The 20,546-nt window shown below is 43.1% G+C and overlaps 1 protein-coding gene across 1 annotated transcript in view; it reads right to left on the bottom strand.

Moving 5' to 3' along the window:
• Nucleotides 1-1,867: 1,867 nt before the first annotated feature.
• Nucleotides 1,868-20,546, bottom strand: part of tmem63c (transmembrane protein 63C) — a 68,433-nt gene continuing 49,754 nt past the window's right edge. The window contains exons 19-23 of the mRNA XM_060933072.1: nt 15,529-15,634; nt 14,562-14,729; nt 14,243-14,358; nt 13,975-14,049; nt 1,868-2,260 (exon numbers count right to left, since the gene is read on the bottom strand). Of these exons, the coding sequence (XP_060789055.1) occupies nt 2,036-2,260; nt 13,975-14,049; nt 14,243-14,358; nt 14,562-14,729; nt 15,529-15,634 (690 nt within the window). The 3' untranslated portion in view covers nt 1,868-2,035. The remainder of the gene's footprint in view (nt 2,261-13,974; nt 14,050-14,242; nt 14,359-14,561; nt 14,730-15,528; nt 15,635-20,546) is intronic.

The raw sequence follows: 20,546 nt of genomic DNA, 5'->3' as shown, positions 1-20,546 counted from the left end.
CTGTGAATGACAGGGGACAGAGCAGATATCACACCTTCTGCACAGAAAGCATGGCCAATCTCCTGGTGACAGGCAAGACACTTTTCTGTTGCGCCACTTGGTAGTGTCTTTTTATGTTTGAAAGAAAAAGAGAGGCTTAGCTATGCTAGCCCGTTTGTACCAGCTAGATAGAACCTTAAAATTCCAATAAGACTCGGTCATGTGATTGCACATGTGCGTAAAGAAATACTGTTAAACATACAATTGATGTGTTGTTTGCAGTTGTGTTTTATTGTCTTCTGCTATAGGACAGTGAGATACGGTACAGTGGAATACAGTACAGCAGCTCACCCTGCAACGTGCTCCCTGTCATACATACAAACCTCACAACCCACAAACCTCCACTGGGTAACCAAAACAAACTCTACACACTGGATGCTAGTAAATACATTCAGCGCAAATGTATCAAATAACTCAGATTAATATTCAGTCTGCATCCCTCAGAGTGTTGCACTGTTTATCTAAATAGGACTACAGAAAGGAAGAGAACTCGATGAATGTGGAAGTGAAGCTGGATGTTGTGCTTTATGAGAGAATTTATGATTTCCTTTTTAAGTGCTAAGGTGATCGAGCACTGCATATGCAACTGTATAAATGAATTACATATTCGACTTTTTGGCACTTTGTAATCGCCTGCTCTCTTGTCACCAGTCCATGCAGCATATCACAGGCCATGCTGGATTGTCAGACATTAAATTTTTTTTTTCCCAAATCTCTCTTCAAGGCACAGCAAGAGAGCACAAAACAAACATTAGTTTGCATTCAGTTTGGCAAGAAAACTGTCCCATCCCTTTCCCAACTAGTCATATAGCCACTAGCAGCAAAGAGTATAGTAAAAAAAAAAAAATTACAAAGATCATGAGAGTATTATGGCAGCTGGGGCAACACTTCATCAGATCGAGACTGAGCAGATCATGTGTCACGAAGGTAGTTTTTATGAAAACATTCAGTGTTAGAGATCATGGGCAAGGACATGTAACTGCAATATGAATATCAATATCTGTCTCATTGTTTTTTTTCCTTCATTTTTTTAATAGCTTACTTTAAAGGTCATGTCTAATTAATCAATCAAATGCTGAGATAATTCACTCATTTTGTAAATTAACAGTTCAGGATTTTTACTTTGATTTGCTTTTCCTGTTATTTATACCCCAGTCTGTTCCAAGACTCTGTGTCTCTCTTGTTCTAGCTAAATACATTAATTTGCACTGCAGGGATAATTGTGGCTTTTATTCCAGTTTGGACAACAAACATGAGTATGCAGTAAAGAAAAAAAAATAGCTGTAGCAAACAAGCTGAGGATTGATGGAGATGGTCTCCGTGTTCTTGATGCAATAAAAGATAAAGACAAAAGATTAAATGCTTAAAAGAAAACCCCTCCAAATTACACAGCTAAATATCCCAAATAATAATAATAAAGCACAACATTCCTTCAGTGAAAAGTGATACTGTACTATACACCTTAAGATAAACCCCTAATAGTAAGTAAAATCAGCCTTATATTATATTTTTAAAATCAAAATGAGTAAGAAGCAACTAGCAACAAGTACAAATATATTCCTTCTTGTGTCCAATTTCACTGACATCCTGCCGAAACAGAAGTGCACTGGGTCAAATAGTTGGGAGCCACAAAGAATAAGCACAGAAAAACACTGTCAAGTGAGGACATGACCTTAGAATTCAGCGGAGCCAAGGAAAAGTTCCTCCAAAGCACAGGGTCCGGTTTCCCTTACTTCTGCCAGTAAGGGTGCCAGACTCCATCAGCCTCAAGAAAAACAGAAGAGAACAGAACAAGACAGAAGGCTACAAAGCAAGAAAGATTGGGAGAGAAAGATAGACAGACAGACAGACAGACATACTGAGAGGCCACACATTGTACCAGATCCATTTCTGAAATGGTTTTTGGAGGAAAATAATGCAGCATTGTGCCTTAGTAACAGCCTCGAGTTAAGGTGAGGCAGGGAGCTTTTATTTTGCTGGTAGAGGTGCATGGGTATCACTGGTAATCCACTGGGCTGTCCATCAGAGAGTTTGAACAGACAGGTCCTGGTGTGTCCTCAAGCTCCGTCTCCACTGTCTCCTCTACATCCTTCCCAGCTGCCCCCTCTTCCTCGTGCACTGAGGCCTGGCAGTTGCCCATGGTGCCATAACTCTGGTGGGCAGGAGAGGGCATGGGCGTCAGACCCAGCTCTGGTTCCAGTAAGACCGATGCTATGAAGAGCTGAGCAGAGAGGACAAGAGAAAAAGGGATGATATTACTGTTCTCAGGATAATGACCATTTATACCTTACACTGTAAAATATAATAAGTTGACTTTACTTAAAAAAAATATGCAAAGTCGTTGCCTCAAAAAAAGTCATTTATGTTGATTTAGATAAATTAGATTGGGTTAACTTATTTTTTGTGAGTTTGCAGTACTCAAATTAACTTAGATTAGTTTGATTACATTAACTTATTTATTTTGAGTTTGCAGTACTCACATAAACTTATATTAATTTGATTACATTAACTTATTTATTGTGAGTTTGCAGTACTCATCTTATATAATTTTGATTACATTAACTTATTTATAAGTTTACAGTACAAGTTAATGTAATCAAAATTATATAAGATGAGTACTGCAAACTCACAATAAATAAGTTAATGTAATCAAATTAATATAAGTTTATGTGAGTACTGCAAACTCAAAATAAATAAGTTAATGTAATCAAACTAATCTAAGTTAATTTGAGTACTGCAAACTCACAAAAAATAAGTTAACCCAATCTAATTTATCTAAATCAACATAAATGACTTTTTTTGAGGCAACGACTTTGCATATTTTTTTTAAGTAAAGTCAACTTATTATATTTTACAGTGTATACAGTAATGTATTTTGTGTTGGACTGATTTTGTTTGAGTACGAAAGTGGTGAGTAGGTGGACACAAAGTTTAATGACTGCTATATTAAAGCAAGATGGCCTTTTGATTTCATAAAATTTAGTTCCCTCTGAAATTTGGTCATTGTGATATATGTTTATTTCTATAATATCTCAAAAAACAACAACAAAATATCAGGCCATTCTGTGGCTGGGAAGTTATTTAATTTGAGTGGATTCCCGAGCAAATAATGTGCATGAAATCGCTCGCTTCGCGCAGTCAGGCAGACAGAGGAAGTCCGTGTGCGCATGCGCAGGTTTACCTTCTTCCTCTTTTGGGCTTTACGACAGCTGGCATCCACAGTGTTGCATTACTGCCATCTACAGGTTTACCTTTGACTGTGCACTGACAGTTACATCATTTTGTTGCTAAAGAACAGCTGATCACACCGAGGTGCTCACTGACTGCCGATTTTTATTAGTTTGGTCCTGCGTTTCCTTTCTTTCACAACATAACATCTTTTCTTCTCGCTTTCCGTTACTGTAGTCGGTCTTTCACGTTTCATTTGCACACTCACATCCTCCATTTTGGGCGGCACGGTGGTGTAGTGGTTAGCGCTGTCGCCTCACAGCAAGAAGGTCCTGGGTTTGAGCCCCGGGGCCGGCGAGGGCCTTTCTGTGCGGAGTTTGCATGTTCTCCCGGTGTCCGCGTGGGTTTCCTCCGGGTGCTCCGGTTTCCCCCACAGTCCAAAGACATGCAGGTTAGGTTAACTGGTGACTCTAAATTGACCGTAGGTGTGAATGTGAGTGTGAATGGTTGTCTGTGTCTATGTGTCAGCCCTGTGATGACCTGGCGACTTGTCCAGGGTGTACCCCGCCTTTCGCCCATAGTCAGCTGGGATAGGCTCCAGCTTGCCTGCGACCCTGTAGAAGGATAAAGCGGCTAGAGATAATGAGATGAGATGAGACATCCTCCATTTTTCTCTCCTGTTTCAAATTTGTATCCTACAATGCCTTGCGTGAACAGGGAAAGTCCAGCACGTGATGCATGACGTAGTATCTTGAATTGGGTCATGGTGAAGCAGGAAAAAATAGTGGAGAATTTAGAGCCACATGGCCCTAAATTCAATAATTGTTCTACTTAAACAATCTAATAAAATTGGAAGTCTGATTCGAATTCAGTAGCTTTCGATCCATTAAACAAAAATAACTGGGTGTCAGGGAAAATTCTTTTTATGACCTACTCTTGAAAAATTTGAAAGGCAGTCTACCTTTAAATGGTCATTACATTTTCTTTAGCTAGTATAATACAACCCCGATTCCAAAAAAGTTGGGACAAAGTACAAATTGTAAATAAAAACGGAATGCAATAATTTACAAATCTCAAAAACTGATATTGTATTCACAACAGAACATAGACAACATATCAAATGTCAAAAGTGAGACATTTTGAAATTTCATGCCAAATATTGGCTCATTTGAAATTTCATGACAGCAACACATCTCAAAAAAGTTGGGACAGGGGCAATAAGAAGCTGGAAAAGTTAAAGGTACAAAAAAGGAACAGCTGGAGGACCAAATTGCAACTCATTAGGTCAATTGGCAATAGGTCATTAACATGACTGGGTATAAAAAGAGCGGAGTGGCAGGGGCTCTCAGAAGTAAAGATGGGAAGAGGATCACCAATCCCCCTAATTCTGTGCCGACAAACAGTGGAGCAATATCAGAAAGGAGTTCGACAGTGTAAAATTGCAAAGAGTTTGAACATATCATCATCTACAGTGCATAACATCATCAAAAGATTCAGAGAATCTGGAAGAATCTCTGTGCGTAAAGGTCAAGGCCGGAAAACCATACTGGGTGCCCGTGATCTTCGGGCCCTTAGATGGCACTGCATCACATACAGGTGTAGCAGTAGTGCTGTTAATTTGGTGATCGTCGCTGTATCTGCGCCTCTTTTGTGCGTGGTTGGAATGAAACGGTAATTTGGTGACGGTCCCTCAGCGGTGCCTCACCTGGGCTCGCGATTGGGCGACCACTAGCCACACCTGTATAAAGCCGGATGGCTGTACAAATGCTCTTTTTTTTTGCTGAGAGGAACATACAAGGCTAGCGGCTCTGGCTTCTACAATCCTCGTTGCTTGTGCCTCGGAGGGAATTCATTTTGCCACTGACTGCTCACTCTGGCTGCTTGTTCGCTAACTGCCTAGCAGTAGTGCTCCATCTTTTTCCCTCCGATGCGCTCGCTGATCTTTGCTCAGGTGAGTTTACAAACTTACTTGCGTGTATACTGAACATTTCGTGGGGCAGCGTGTTGACATTATTCTTGGCTTGCAGCATGCATCACGAGACGGTTCGGTAAACGAAGTCTCTCCCTCGGCGGCGTGTGCTTCCTTTTTGGTGGTGTGTGCCAGCTATTCGGTAGGCTCTTGCTTTTTATTTCTTCTAGTTGTGATAGCCAGTTGCTGCAGTCAAGTAAATGTATTTTTATTCCCAGTAGGGCCCGTGTGATATCTAACTGTGAGAGATCAGAGTTGCCGTTTTGTCCTCTCCCCCTCTTGTTCCTCCTGTTTGCTCATGGTGACTGCCGCCCTGCAATTAGTTGCTTATTTCGCTGCCCAAACCGGGTGTGCTGTAATTTTTAAATTGCTTTTTGTGTGTTTTCTTTTGGTTTGCTGTGTTTTATTTTGGTTTGTGGTGTTTTTGTTAATTTTGTTCTACCTCAGCACAATTGGGTTTGCTGTCGAACACCTCCATCAGGGGGCAGCACCACCCATAAGCCATTGTCTGGTATGTGTGTATGTGTGTGTGAGAGATTTTATTGCCGGTATTTTAAGATTATTGTGTTGATTGAAGAAAAATAAAAGATTGTATATGTTTTGACACGGAACTCACGTCTCTGTCGTTCATACAATTGCTTAAAGTAGTGTGCCCCTTCTCGGCACTGTTGCAATCTGGCGTAGCCAGCAGGATGAACTAATCGGAGACGTGTGGTTCTGTATCGTGTTTTTTTTTGTGTGTGTGTTTGTTCTGGTTTTAATAGTGGTTGGATGATTGTGTTGTATAAGTGTTATGTGTTGTCTTGTTTTTCCCTTCCTGATTTTTTTTTTTTTTTTGTTGGAGGACAAAGCGGCAACGTCTGTCTTGCGATCCATTACCATCTAGCTGGTTTGCGGTCTTGGATTTCCCACGGTCCCTTGGTCTCCTTCTGAGTAAGTAACCCTACTTCTATTATGGATAATACGGACAATTTGCAGGAACTTAGGGAATTGGTGGCGCAGTTAAGGGCTGAGAATGACAAATTGCGACAGGAACAGGTTACCGCTAGGCCACTGAGTGCTACTTCGGCTGAGGCATCTTCAGTGTCTTCAAATGCGCCGTCAATCATAAGTGATGATGATGCAGTGCCACAATCGGCTAATAATGTTGCCCCACAAACAGAAAGGCTTGTTTTTGTGCCACGCGACCGAAAATGTCCACAGTTCAGTGGTAGGTCTGGTATGAACATCGAAAAGTGGGTCGAAGAGGCTCAGGCATGTATGCGTGCACGACACTTGGTGCGCTCCGAGCAAGCTTTCTTTCTTTATGATCATCTGGTGGGGGAAGCGAGAGGAGATTAAATTTCGGCCTAGTGAGGAACGCAAGGACCCCGATAAAATCATTTCCATCTTGAAGGAGCTTTATGGGTGTTCTAAATCTTATGTCGCTCTCCAAGAGGGTTTCTTCTCCAGAAAACAGCAGGATGGAGAGACCCTGCAAGAGTTTTCTTTGGCCTTGTTGAGCCTAATGGACAAAGTGAAGCAGTCTGCTCCTGACTCAGTGCCCAATTCCGAAGTTCTTCTGCGGGATCAATTTACCGAGCATGTTTTAGATGGTGCCCTTTGCCGAGAATTGAAACAGTTGGTACGAAGGGAGCCACAAGCTACTTTGCTCGAGGTATGTGCAGAGGCACTTAGGTGGGAACGGGAGGGCATGCCGGGTGCTTTTAGGGCCCGTAGTTACTCCTTGCTGGCCACCCAGGGCATACAGTATGGCGTCCAGGGGGGATCCCAGTTGTCGAGTAGCGGTCAGTCACACAGCGCTGAGCTCAGTGAACTGAAGGAGATTCTTAAACGGCAACAGGACCAATTGAATCAGCTGACACAAAGTATTGCTTCAATGCAGGCGCCTCGTCAGTTTTCCCGTCCTCCTCCACGGCAGCTATTGATCTGCCATAGGCGTCAGCGCCCTGGACATTATGCCCGTGAATGTGATGGTGAGCGGGTGCGATCGCAGGCCCAGGCTGCCATGCCTTCCACGGACCGGCCCTCTAGTGGCAATCCACCTCAATTGTCTACCCTGGCGGGAAACTCCTACCCACCAAGCTGCTGAGTCACAGCTTGGTTGGGAACCTTATTGGCTCACAGGAGTTGACTGATCGGTCTAGTACAGCAAGTTTGTTGTCATCTTGTCCTCATCTGGATGTATCTATAGGAGGGGTACAGGTGCCCTGCCTTATTGACACTGGATCTATGGTATCCACTGTGACTGAAACCTTCTTTCAAAGGCATTTTGCACCCATGGGGCCGAGTAGTTTGAAATCATGCAACTGGCTCCAGCTTCGTGCCGCCAATGGGTTGGCCATCCCCTATATTGGTTACATGGAGTTGGATGTCCAGCTTTGCGGTAAGGTAATGCCAAACTGTGGGATCTTGGTAGTCAAGGACCCCCCAGATGCCCTTAATCAGGTGCCTGGGGTACTAGGAATGAATGTCCTGAGTAGGTGTTACCAAGAGCTGTTCGGCCAGCATGGGCTAGCTCTCCTGAAGGATCCATTGATATCCAAGGCTCCGGCACCTCTTTTCCAAGCTTTCCAGCATTGCCACCAGACCGACATCCAGCCCTCCGCTAGTGCAATAGGTCGGGTGAAGGTCAGAGGCCGAAGAGCTTGCTGTGTACCGGGTGGGTTTATGAAACTGGTTCCAGCCACTTGTTCGGTCCAATATGCTAGTGGCATTGTATTGCTTGAGCCCTTGGAAACCGGCCTGCCTTCAGGGTTGCTGGCATCCCCAGCCTTGGTACGGGTCAACAATGGTACGGCTTGTATTCCAGTCGTTAATGTTGGTACCACTGACATTCTTTTGTATCCCCGTATAGCCTTAGGCACGCTACAATGTGTTTATGTGGTTAGTCTGCCTGCAGGTGTGTCAGCGGTTTCTTCAGTTATAGCTACCATTGCCTCTCACACCGCTGACTCGGTGACACCCACCATTCAGGAGCAAATAACTCAACTGGACTTATCCAGTTCTCTGTCTAGCTCTGAACAGGGACAAGTCTGTGCTTTGTTAAGGCAGTTTGACACTGTGTTTTCTGCCCATGATGATGTGGGTTGCACTAATCTGCTCTCATGATATTCCGCTCCTGGATGATGTGCCAGTTCGCCAGAGGTATCGCCGGATACCCCTGTCTGATTATGACATGGTGAAGGCACACATAAACCAACTACTTGACTCCCAGGTAATCCGGGACAGCAGTAGTCCCTACGCTTCACCAATTGTTTTGGTGAAGAAAAAGGACAGTAAATTGCGTTTGTGTGTTGATTACCGCCAATTGAATGCCAAATCCCGGAGGGATGCGTTCCCACTTCCACGCATCGAAGAGTCGCTGGATGCTTTGACCGGGGCCCGTTGGTTCTCCACTTTGGATTTGGCAAGTGGATATAACCAGGTTCCGGTCACTGAACGGGATAAGCCCAAGATGGCCTTTTGCACCCCATTTAGCTTATTTGCGTGGAATCGAATGCCATTTGGGCTCTGCAATGCTCCATCTACATTCCAATGTCTCATGCAGCGTCTCTTTGGTGACCAGCAGTGCCAGTCGCTGCTTTTATATCTGGATGATATTATTGTGTATTCATCCACGGTTGCACAACATTTGGAACGGTTGGAGCTAGTGCTCAGTCGGCTTCAGCGGGAAGGCCTCAAAGCAAAACTAAGCAAGTGCGCCTTCTTTCCGAGGGAGATTAGCTATCTAGGCCATGTCGTATCAGATCAGGGGGTGGCCACAGACCCTGGCAAGATTGCAGCGGTAGCAGAGTGGCTGGTGCCCAGTACTGTGTCTGAGTTGCAGTCGTTCCTTGGGTTTGCCAGCTATTACCAGCAGTTTGTGGAGGGGTTTGCCAAATTGGCAGCCCCTCTGCATAAGCTGGTGGCCGAGCAAACCGTTAACAAGGGCAGACCTGCCACTAAAACATTGGCTAGTTTTTGGACAGAAGCTTGCCAGGCAAGTTTTGATGGCTTAAAAGGGAAACTCACCACGGCCCCGGTGTTGGCGTACCCTGACTTCTCCCTGCCTTTTGTACTGGAAGTGGACGCCAGTCATGGAGGACTGGGGGCCGTCCTTTCACAGGAGCAGGAGGGGAAGGTGAGACCAATCGCCTATGCCAGCCGTAGTCTACGGCCCACTGAGCGCAATATGATTAACTACAGTTCCATGAAGTTGGAATTTTTGGCGCTCAAGTGGGCCATGACAGAAAAATTCCGGGAGTATTTGTGGGGAAACAAGTGCGTGGTGTATACGGACAACAATCCTCTTAGCCACCTGGTATCTGCCAAACTGGGCGCAACTGAACAGCGCTAGGTGGCGCAGTTGGCATCCTTTGACCTTTCATTGCAATATCGGTCAGGGCGAAGTAATGCCAATGCAGATGCCCTCTCGCGACAAAACCCAGTTGAGATTGGATTGCAAAGCCTGCTTCCTGGCACTGCTGTGGTCGTGTCTCTTCAACAGGCTTTCGTATCCGGGCCCACACAGTGGGTGAGTCAGGCTCTCATCTCAGTCCTCCCCAGTCACACCCCCGTTGATTTGTGTAGTTTGCAGCTGGCCGATCCGATTCTGGGGAAGGCCTTGTCCTTCTGGAGACAGAAGAGGCGGCCTGGACCAGAGGAACGTAAGCAGCTGTCCAAACAGGTGTTGATCCTGATTGGTCAGTGGGATCGGCTGGTTGAACGGGAAGGGGTGTTGTATAGGCGGATATTCTGCCGGGGGGGGGAGGTGCTGCAATTGGTCTTGCCCACTTGTCTGCAGCAAGAAGTGCTTACTCAGGTACATCAAGAACATGGGCATCAAGGCGTCGAATGCACCACAGAGCTGCTTCGGTTGTGTTGCTACTGGCCTGGCATGACCACAGATGTTGTGCGTTGGTGCCAGGAGTGTGAACGATGCCAGTTAGCCAAGGATGCTAAGCCAGTTGCGTCCAGCTTTATGGGACACTTATTGGCTGCCCGCCCGAATGAGATTCTGGCGCTGGACTTTACGTTGCTTGAACCATCTGCATCAGGCCATGAAAATGTCTTGGTGCTAACCGATGTGTTTAGCAAGTATACTTTGGCGGTGCCCACTAGGGATCAGCGTGCGGTCACCGTGGCGAAGATACTCGTGGAAGAATGGTTCTGTAGGTTTGGGGTGCCTGGCCGCATTCATTCAGACCAGGGACGGTGCTTTGAATCTTTGCTTCTCCAGCAGCTATGCAGCTTTTATGGGGTACAGAAGTCCCGCACAACACCTTATCATCCTGCCAGTAACGGCCAGTGTGAACGATTCAATCGGACGCTTCATAATCTTCTGCGCACTCTGCCCATTTCCAGGAAGAGAGATTGGGTCTCATGCTTACCCCAGCTGCTGTTCTGTTAACAGTACACCTCATCAGACAACTGGGGAGTCACCATACTTCCTCATGCTCGGCCAGGAGCCATGTCTCCCAATTGATTTTCTGTTGGGCCGGGTCTCGGAACTGGTTGCTGGAGATGTACACGATTGGGTCTGTGAGCACCAAACTCGGCTTAGGGTAGTTGGGGAACAGGTCAGGGAACGTTTACAACTGGCAGCCGACCGTTGAAAGGCCAATCATGATGCCAATGTCAATGATGTACTACTGGAGGAGGGTCAGCGGGTCTATTTACAAGACCAAACCGTCAGAGGCCGCCACAAGATCCATGACTTGTGGAGTCCAGTGGTGTAGTGGATCATCAAGGCACCTCCATAAGGAGGTTCGGTTTACACCATTGCACCCGAGCGTGAGCCACAACAGGTTAAACATGTACATCGCACCATGCTGAAGACATGTGTGGAGAGGCCCCCCTCAGACCATGTTCCGTCAGAGGCCCCGCCGAGCTTGGGTAATTCTCCCGAGGATGAGGAGAACTCTGATGAAGAGGATTTGTTTGTTGCGGCCCCTGAACCCCCTACGTTGATTGGTGGGACGGTTTTAGATTCCAACACAGCGGTCCTTAATGATCGTACCCTTGCCATGTCTGGCACCGGTGTGGCAGATGGCCCTGTAGTTTTACAGCTTTTCAGTCCCACCGCTTCGTCGGTAGTAGTCAGTGGGGGTCAGCAGCGAACAACCCGCACTACAGCAGGAAAACATTCCAATCCCCACCGGCTGCCGCGAACTGTCAACAGTTCAGTAAGGGAAGGTAACAATGAAGACCTTTAGTTGGTGGTTTGGCGTTCTCTTTTTGGGTCGTCGGGGGGGGGGGCAGATTGTAGCAGTAGTGCTGTTAATTTGGTGATCGTCGCTGTATCTGCGCCTTTTTTGTGCGTGGTTGGAATGAAACAGTAATTTGGTGACGGTGCCTCACCTGGGCTCGCGATTGGGCGACCGCTAGCCACACCTGTATAAAGCCGGATGGCTGTACAAATGCTCTTTTTTTTTGCTGAGAGGAACATACAAGGCTAGCGGCTCTGGCTTCTACAATCCTCATTGCTTGTGCCTCGGAGGGAATTCATTTTGCCACTGGCTGCTCACTCTGGCTGCTTGTTTGCTAACTGCCTAGCAGTAGTGCTCCATCTTTTTCCCTCCGATGCGCTCGCTGATCTTTGCTCAGGTGAGTTTAAAAACTTACTTGCGTGTGTACTGAACATTTTGTGGGGCAGTGTGTTGACATTATTCTTGGCTTGCAGCATGCATCACGAGACGGTTCGGTAAACGAAGTCTCTCCCTCGGCGGCGTGTGCTTCCTTTTTGGTGGTGTGTGCCAGCTATTCGGTAGGCTCTTGCTTTTTATTTCTTCTAGTTGTGATAGCCAGTTGCTGCAGTCAAGTAAATGTATTTTTATTCCCACTAGGGCCCATGTGATATCTAACTGTGAGAGGTCAGAGTTACTGTTTTGTCCTCTCCCCCTCTTGTTCCTCCTGTTTGCTCATGGTGACTGCCGCCCTGCAATTAGTTGCTTATTTCGCTGCCCAAACCGGGTGTGCTGTAATTTTTAAATTGCTTTTTGTGTGTTTTCTTTTGGTTTGCTGTGAATTATTTTGTTTGCTGTTTTATTTTGGTTTGTGGTGTTTTTGTTAATTTTGTTCTACCTCAGCACAATTGGGTTTGCTGTCGAACACCTCCATCAGGGAGCAGCACCACCCATAAGCCATTGTCTTGTGTGTGTGTGTCTTGTGTGTGTGTGTGTGTGTGTGTGAGAGAGATTTTATTGCCGGTATTTTAAGATTATTGTGTTGATTGAAGAAAAATAAAAGATTGCATATGTTTTGACACGGAACTCACGTCTCTGTCGTTCATACAATTGCTTAAAGTAGTGTGCCCCTTCTCGGCACTGTTACACAGGCATGCTTCTGTATTGGAAATCACAAAATGGGCTCAGGAATATTTCCAGGCCACACCAATTTAATTAGCTGGTTCTCTGATTTTTTTCAGGAAAAATATGAAGCGAGTGGGCGAAATAAAATTAAAAAAATGCTCTGATGGTAAAATTAGCGGTGGAAATAGACCAAACAATACAGGCAAACCAGTAAACTGAATTTCAACACGCCTGTCAAAGATTTTACGCTTCTGTTCACTGAATATCCTAACAATCACAAACACAGGCTTTGCAGGACTCCCCTCCACAGGCATGTTTCTTCCACAAGTCTTTATCGAAAGTGAAAGGGGCGATTTGATTGGTTTTCAGCGTCACGTGACTTCACGTCACGTAACCTTTTCTGTTGGCGGGAGTTTGATTTCGATTTTTTTTTTCATTTTGCATTTTCTTCAAGCGGCGATTCCAAGAACCAACTAATTGAATTGGTGTGGCCCCAGAGAACATTATCTGTGAACACAATTCACCGTGCCATCCGCCGTTGCCAGCTAAAACTCTATAGTTCAAAGAAGAAGCCGTATCTAAACATGATCCAGAAGCGCAGATGTCTTCTCTGGGCCAAGGCTCATTTAAAATGGACTGTGGCAAAGTGGAAAACTGTTCTGTGGTCAGACGAATCAAAATTTGAAGTTCTTTATGGAAATCAGGGACGCCGTGTCATTCGGACTAAAGAGGAGAAGGACGACCCAAGTTGTTATCAGTGCTCAGTTCAGAAGCCTGCATCTCTGATGGTATGGGGTTGCATTAGTACGTGTGGCATGGGCAGCTTATACATCTGGAAAGACACCATCAATGCTGAAAGGTATATCCAGGTTCTAGAGCAACATATGTTCCCATCCAGATGACGTCTCTTTCAGGGAAGACCTTGCATTTTCCAACATGACAATGCCAAACCACATACTGCATCAATTACAGCATCATGGCTACGTAGAAGAAGGGTCCGGGTACTGAACTGGCCAGCCTGCAGTCCAGATCTTTCACCCATAGAAAACATTTGGCGCATCATAAAACGGAAGATACGACAAAAAAGACCTAAGACAGTTGAGCAACTAGAATCCTACATTAGACAAGAATGGGTTAACATTCCTATCCCTAAACTTGAGCAACTTGTCTCGTCAGTCCCCAGATGTTTACAGACTGTTGTAAAGAGAAAAGGGGATGTCTCACAGTGGTAAACATGGCCTTGTCCCAAATTTTTTGAGATGTGTTGTTGTCATGAAATGTAAAATCACCTAATTTTTCTCTTTAAATGATACATTTTCTCAGTTTAAACATTTGATGTCATCGATGTTCTATTCTGAATAAAATATGGAATTTTGTAACTTCCACATCATTGCATTCCGTTTTTATTTACAATTTGTACTTTGTCCCAACTTTTTTGGAATCGGGGTTGTAGAGGGCAGATGATATTTTAAGAATGCAATGAAATGAAATGCAGTAAGCAGATACATTAGCAGTAGTCGTGGTGGATGCAGTGCTTCTCTCCATATCGCTGTATGCTCCTTCTGTTGTTGTATCAGACATCTGAAAAATGGGTAATGAATGAAGGTTATGCAGCAAGGAACCCAAAAGCCACTCACAGCAAAAAGGCATACAATTTTTTTACATCATAAATTAATAACATTTCATCACAAACAATTTACATGAAAATGAATTTCAGCCTTAAAATAATAAAAGGACATTACATACAGTGTCATTGCACTAATCCATAGCTCACCTGATAGCTTGTTGATCTGTCTGGCTGTAGTTTTTTCAGACAGATTCCAAAGAAGGAAACGATGATACACAAAAGTACAGAGACGAATGTGAACAGCGTGATAGGTCGCATTGGACCTGAAAACACACCAGTTATACAATGAGGCTATTACACAGTGTACAGTTCTCTCAGCAGATTAATTTACCTGCAAAATTACAAACAGCCTAGGAAATTATTGTACAACATAAAATTTATAGAAAATAATATTGAGGATATGTCAATTAATGAAAATATTAAGAACGGAGACTCATAAATTGTGTTTTGTTTGCTGGCATCTTACCGAATCGGAGCACAGAGAAGAAGAGAAGCCAGAACATGCAAAGAATTGGTGCCACAAGCACCTGCCTGATAGCAGCCAAGTGGATGTGTTGGCTCAGCTTGGTGGGGATGTAGGCATAGTAGATGTTATAGCGGTCAACCACGTGCTTCAGAATCAGATACAACAGCCCTAAAACAGGTAGAACACTCTGATTACTAATTTGGCAAGAAATATTTCACTGCATCGCAAGAGATGAGCAATGGCCATTTTTGAAATAACAGCAAATGCTGAAAACTATTACACAGAGACATAAAGATCATAGCTGGATGGATAAAGACTGCCCATCAAGTACCGTACATGATATGACTCAGGTGTGCAGTTTGAGCCAACAGCACAGCCCAGATGTAGAAAGCAGATGCCAAATGACCTCAGTATCATGGGGGAAAATGATGATTGTGGACTTCGGCATAGTAAATAAACAGTCATAATGTATGCTGAGGACAGAACAGGTGTGGAGTGGGCGTCTGGCTCTCGGCTAGACGACTCGGAGCGTCTGGAAGACTAGAGTGGTGTTCACACCTCACAGCCACCTCGCGTTACACTGAGATACTGTCAGCGATACGGCTCAGACGCCCACACAGCACACACTCTGCTGAGGAGGAGACGCAGTGGACAGGAGTCGAGCAAGTGGAACAAAACACACATATATATAGCAAGACAGGATATTGACCACTGGAAGAGGAAGAAGGTTGGAGAAAAAAGACTGGAAAAGAGAGAAGGATGGCAAAAATGGTGGGAGGAAAGAAAAGCAGGACACAAATGCGTTTGGGGAACAGAAAGCAGATGAAACATTCAACTAGAATAGGCAGGAAAATTATTTCTTCAAGGAATTGAAAATATTTATGTGGATGGTATCTGAAATAAGTTAAATAAGAATAAAAAAAATTAGGATAAAGTTTACACTGGTGAACCTAGACTTCAAACTCACCAAAGGGCACGATGATGGGGCAGGTAATGCTATAGGTCATACTGACAGAGAATATGCACATAGTCCAGGCATACTCTAACCCAAACTGGAACTCATAGGCCTGACTCTGCAAGGTAGGACAAGAGATTTAATGTTAAACAAATTATTCAGCATAGTTAACTTCATGGATCTTATTAGTCAGTCTACTTTTGGCTTAGAACTACAGCAAGAAGAAGAATTAAAGCTGCTAAGCAGACTTGTAAGATGTATAAGAGGTGCAACTATAACTCCAATTCCATTGATTTGGGATACTGTGTAAAAAGTAAATAAAAAACAGAATATGACAATTTTCAAATCTTGGAAACCCTATATTTCATTGAAAATAGTGCAAAGATAACATATCAGATGTTGAAAAACATTTTATGGTGTTTTTGTTTTTGAAAAAAATATATGCTCATTTTGAATTTGATGTCAGCAACACGTTTCAAAAATGTTGGGACGGGGCATATTTATCACTGTGTTGCATCACCTCTACTTTTAGCCCTCTGGGGTCTGAGGGTATTTTCTGGCACTCTAATGATTTTGGCATGCTCTGATTTTGTTGTCAATTTCAACAAATCTAAGCAGTATTTTCAGTCATATGACTTTTTTTGTATTCAGCACAAGTTCAGCTACAACAATAATATATCTGTAGTATGTATGTCATGATTGTACTTAAAAAAATAACAGATAAATAAAGATGTTGTAAAAAGCAGTTTTAGAACTGTGTTGGAATGTGTGAAAAGCATGACCTTACCCATTGTGACAAACCATTTTGGTCACTTGAGGTGATTCTGTTCAGTCTTCGGAATGTATCAAACACAAAAACTTAAATCTGCTCCATTGATTTGGACAATTAACTGGACATCAAAAATTTTATGTCCTATTGTTTTAGGATAAAGGGTTGGCAGTGGGAGGGGTATTCAATGAGAAGAGTAAAAAATTCCATTCCATTCAATGAGAAGGGTGAAAACCCCTCCCACTGCCAACTCTTAATCCCATCAGGTCAAGTGATCAAACCGGTTTGTCACAATGGTAATATTTTTTCACACATTCCAACAGGGTTCTAAAACTGCTTTTTACAACAAACAGCTTCATTTATTTGGTATTTGACTTTATTTTGGTATTTGACTCTATTCAGTGTGGCTTGAAATTAACTCTTGTACTATTTTACTCAATTCAGAGCTACAACCACCTCTGTTACACAATTGCTCTGTAATTTTGGTTCCACTCCAACTCCAAATTTTACTCTCTAAACTCAAAATAGAGCAAAATTAAGTACTTTTGAGGAAAATACTTTTAACTCTGGAAAAATTGCTCAGTCATTTTTTCCTGTGTATGCACAACGGCGCACGCATATCAACTGATCTGCTCATAATAGAAGAAATTACTCGGGTTGATCTTCGACTGGATCGAGTCGAAGTTAAAAAAAAAAAAGTAAAAATTTAAAAAGGGCACCGCTCATCATCAACGTTGCAGTTCTCAAGATTAAATTGAATCGCTGTCCTGAATCATGAATTGAATTGTGAACTGAATCATCAATTGAATCACTGTCCTGAAACTGAATCACTGTCCAGAATCATCTGAAGTGCATAAAAAAAAAATCTGCGTACCATCTCGCAACAAGTTTTACCTCCAAATAGCTTAATCTATGGCTGACAGATTTTATCCTGTTTACGGTGGGCATTCCCACAACGAAAGAAAAAACAATCAAAACCAAAAGAGTGAAAATGATTATCGTGCCGTTACCATGTGAATAGTCTTTTATGAATGTGTAAGTGGGCGCTCAGCGCTCCAACTCTGGTGTGACTGAGTAAGGTGACAAATTTTATGTTTCATCTAATTCAGGTAATTCTAAACTAAAATATTATTTGGCAGTGGGCACATAGGAAAGTCTAAAGTATAAAGTTTCTGTCAATATGTTTATCATACTTGTATGATAAAAACTCGAAGATATTTATCTAAATATATGACCTACTCATTCTAAACCTGCTGAGCTTCGCTGGCGAAGCTCTTGACCCCCAGAGGGTTAACAACACTCTGTAAACGTTCAGGAACTGAGGAGACCAGTTGCTGTAGTTTTGAAAGAGAAATGTCCCATTCTTGCCTGATATACAATTTCAGTTGCTCAACAGTTCAGGGTCTCCTTTGTTGTATTTTGCGCTTCATAATGTGCCAAATGTTTTAAATGGGAGACAGGTCTGGACTGCAGGCAGGCCAATTTAGCACCCGGGCTCTTTTACTATGGAGCCATGCAGTTTTATGTGCAGAAAGCAGTTTGGCATTGTGTTGCTGAAAGAAGGAAGGCCTTCCCTGAAAAAGATTTTGTCTGGATGGCAGCATATTTCTCTGAAGCGTGTATATACCATTCAGCATTAATGATACCTTCCCAGATGTACAAGCTACCCATGTCATGTGCACTAATGCCCCCTCATACCTTCACAGATGCTGGCTTTTGAACTGTGCACTGATAACAAGCCAGATGGTCCCTCTTCTCTTTAGCCTGGAGGACATGGTGTCCATGATTTCTAAAAAGAATTTCTACTTTTGATTCGTCAAACTTTGGGACAGTTTTCCACTTCGCTTCAGTCCGTGGCAAAAGAGCTCGGGCCCAGAGAAGGTGGCATTGTTTCTGGATATTGTTTATATTTGGTTTTAACTTGCATATGCAGTAATGAACTGTTTTCACAGGCGATGGTTTTCTGAAGTGATCCTGAGCCCATACAGTGATTTCCACTACAGACACGTGTCTGCTTTTAATGCAGTGTCGCATAAGGGCCTGAAGATCACACGCGTCCAATGTCAGTTTTCAGCCTTGTCTCTTGCATACAGAGATTTCTCCAGATTCTCTGAATATTGTAATGATATTATGTACCATAGATGATGTGATCCCCAAATTCTTTGCAATTTTACATTGAGGAATGTTATTCTTAAATTGTTGCACTGTTGCTCATGCAGTCTTTCACAGAGCGGTGAACCCCTCCCCATCTTTACTTCTGAGAGACTCCGCCTCTCTGGGATGCTCTTTTTATACCCAATCATGTTACTGACCTGTTGCCAATTAACCAAATTAGGGGTTTTTTTTTGCATTACACAACTTTTTCAGTCTTTTGTTGCTCCTGTCCCAACTTTTTTAAAATGTGTTACTGACATAAAATTCAAAATGAGCAGATATTTTTCAAAAAACAAAAATTTATCAGTCTTTGCACTATTTTCAATGAAGTAGTGTTTCCAAGATTTGCAAATCACCATATTCTGTTTTTTATTTACATTTTACACAGTGTCCCAAATTTATGGAATTGGGGTTGTAAAATGCACCTTAATGTGCTCACAATGCATCTAAAACAAGCTTTACTAAAGCTATTTATTCAGTAAAAATATACTAAAATTATAGTTCATGCAAACTATGCCTGGGAATGCCTACTACAGGTGTGCTGCATGAGGCACGTATGGCTTTTAAAAGCCACTTTTGGTCACTCTTAAAGCTGTCAAAAATCTTGGGACTAAAGAAATGCAAAGGAAATAAAATGATAATAAACAACATTCTTATTAAATAAGACTCTTGGCTAAGAACAAGTAAACAGTGTGGAGAGAATTAATATCACCAATATCCCATCCATCCATCCATCCATCCATCCATCCATCATCTGTAGCCGCTTATCCTGTACAGGGTCATGGGCAAGCTGGAGCCTATCCCAGCTGACTATGGGCGACAAGCAACCATTCACACTCACATTCACACCTACGGTCAATTTAGAGCCACCAATTAGCCTAACCTGCATGTCTTTGGACTGTGGGGGAAACCAGAGCACCCGGAGGAAACCTACACAGACACGGGGAGAACATGCAAACTCCACACAGAAAGGCCCCTGTCGGCCACTGGGCTCAAACCCAGGACCTTCTTGCTGTGAGGCGACAGTGCTAACCACTACACCACCGTGCCGCCACCAATATCCCATTTGATAACTAATTGTTTTTAGTGAAAAGCTGCTGTGTAAGCCTATAGAATAGTAATTTATTAGTTAAAGGTACGCAATAAATGATGTTACAATGTTCTTGGAGTAAACTGCTTCTTCAATTAGATAAAAAAAAAAGTTCAATACTGTTCTAAATGTTCTAAACGCAAAAGTCATGATTAATGTGTTGTAGTGACAAATGTGCCCCAAATAATAAGCAGTATTAATAGATAAAGTTTCCCTGAATAGCTTTTTTTTCCACCAAGGCTCTAAAATGATATTGTATTATTAATATACAGTAGACAAAAATATCTATGAGAATGAATAAAAACACTTGTGTTGACAGTTCAAAAGTAGTACTGTGGGAAAATCATGCGTTGGCAACAATACTGTGAAGAACAGACACAATTTAATTTTGGGTGACAAGAAAAAAAAAAAAATCACACGTAAAACTGGCAGCCACTAATTTTAAGTGCATTAAACAGAGTACACAACCTTTCACAGATCCAGTTTCGACACCGTATTTTGTGTGACCTTCTTTTAAATGCATATGTATGAAATAATCGTGATGACCTGGCGACTTGTCCAGGGTGTACCCCGCCTTTCGCCCGTAGTCAGCTGGGATAGGCTCCAACTTGCCTGTGACCCTGCAGAGCAGGATAAAGTGGCTAAAGATAATGAGATGAGATGTACAGTATGAAATAAAGAAGCGCACTTCACGTGTTGCCATGTGCACAGTGCTTAAATTACAATTTTAGATCTGTATTTCAGTTTCACACACACCTGAGTTTTTTTCCACACAGAATGTGACTTAATTATACCTGAAAACAGGTGCAAACAGCTTAATACGTCAGGCACTTAGTGTCTACTAAGTTTCTGTTGATGTCATTAAAAAACCCACAATAAGTCTTAGAATCAGCATCTTTTGAATAACTGCACCTTCCCTGAACAAAATAATTCTTTATGTTAGCATGTACAGTGTCTTGCAAAAGTATTCATCCCCCTTGGTGTTTGTCCTGTTTTGTCACATTACAAGCTGGAATT

The sequence above is a fragment of the Neoarius graeffei genome, chromosome 11 (assembly GCF_027579695.1).
Source record: "Neoarius graeffei isolate fNeoGra1 chromosome 11, fNeoGra1.pri, whole genome shotgun sequence".
NCBI lineage: Eukaryota > Metazoa > Chordata > Actinopteri > Siluriformes > Ariidae > Neoarius > Neoarius graeffei.
The sequence above is the reverse complement of the archived record's forward strand: the minus strand, read 5'-3'. Positions and strand labels throughout refer to the sequence as shown.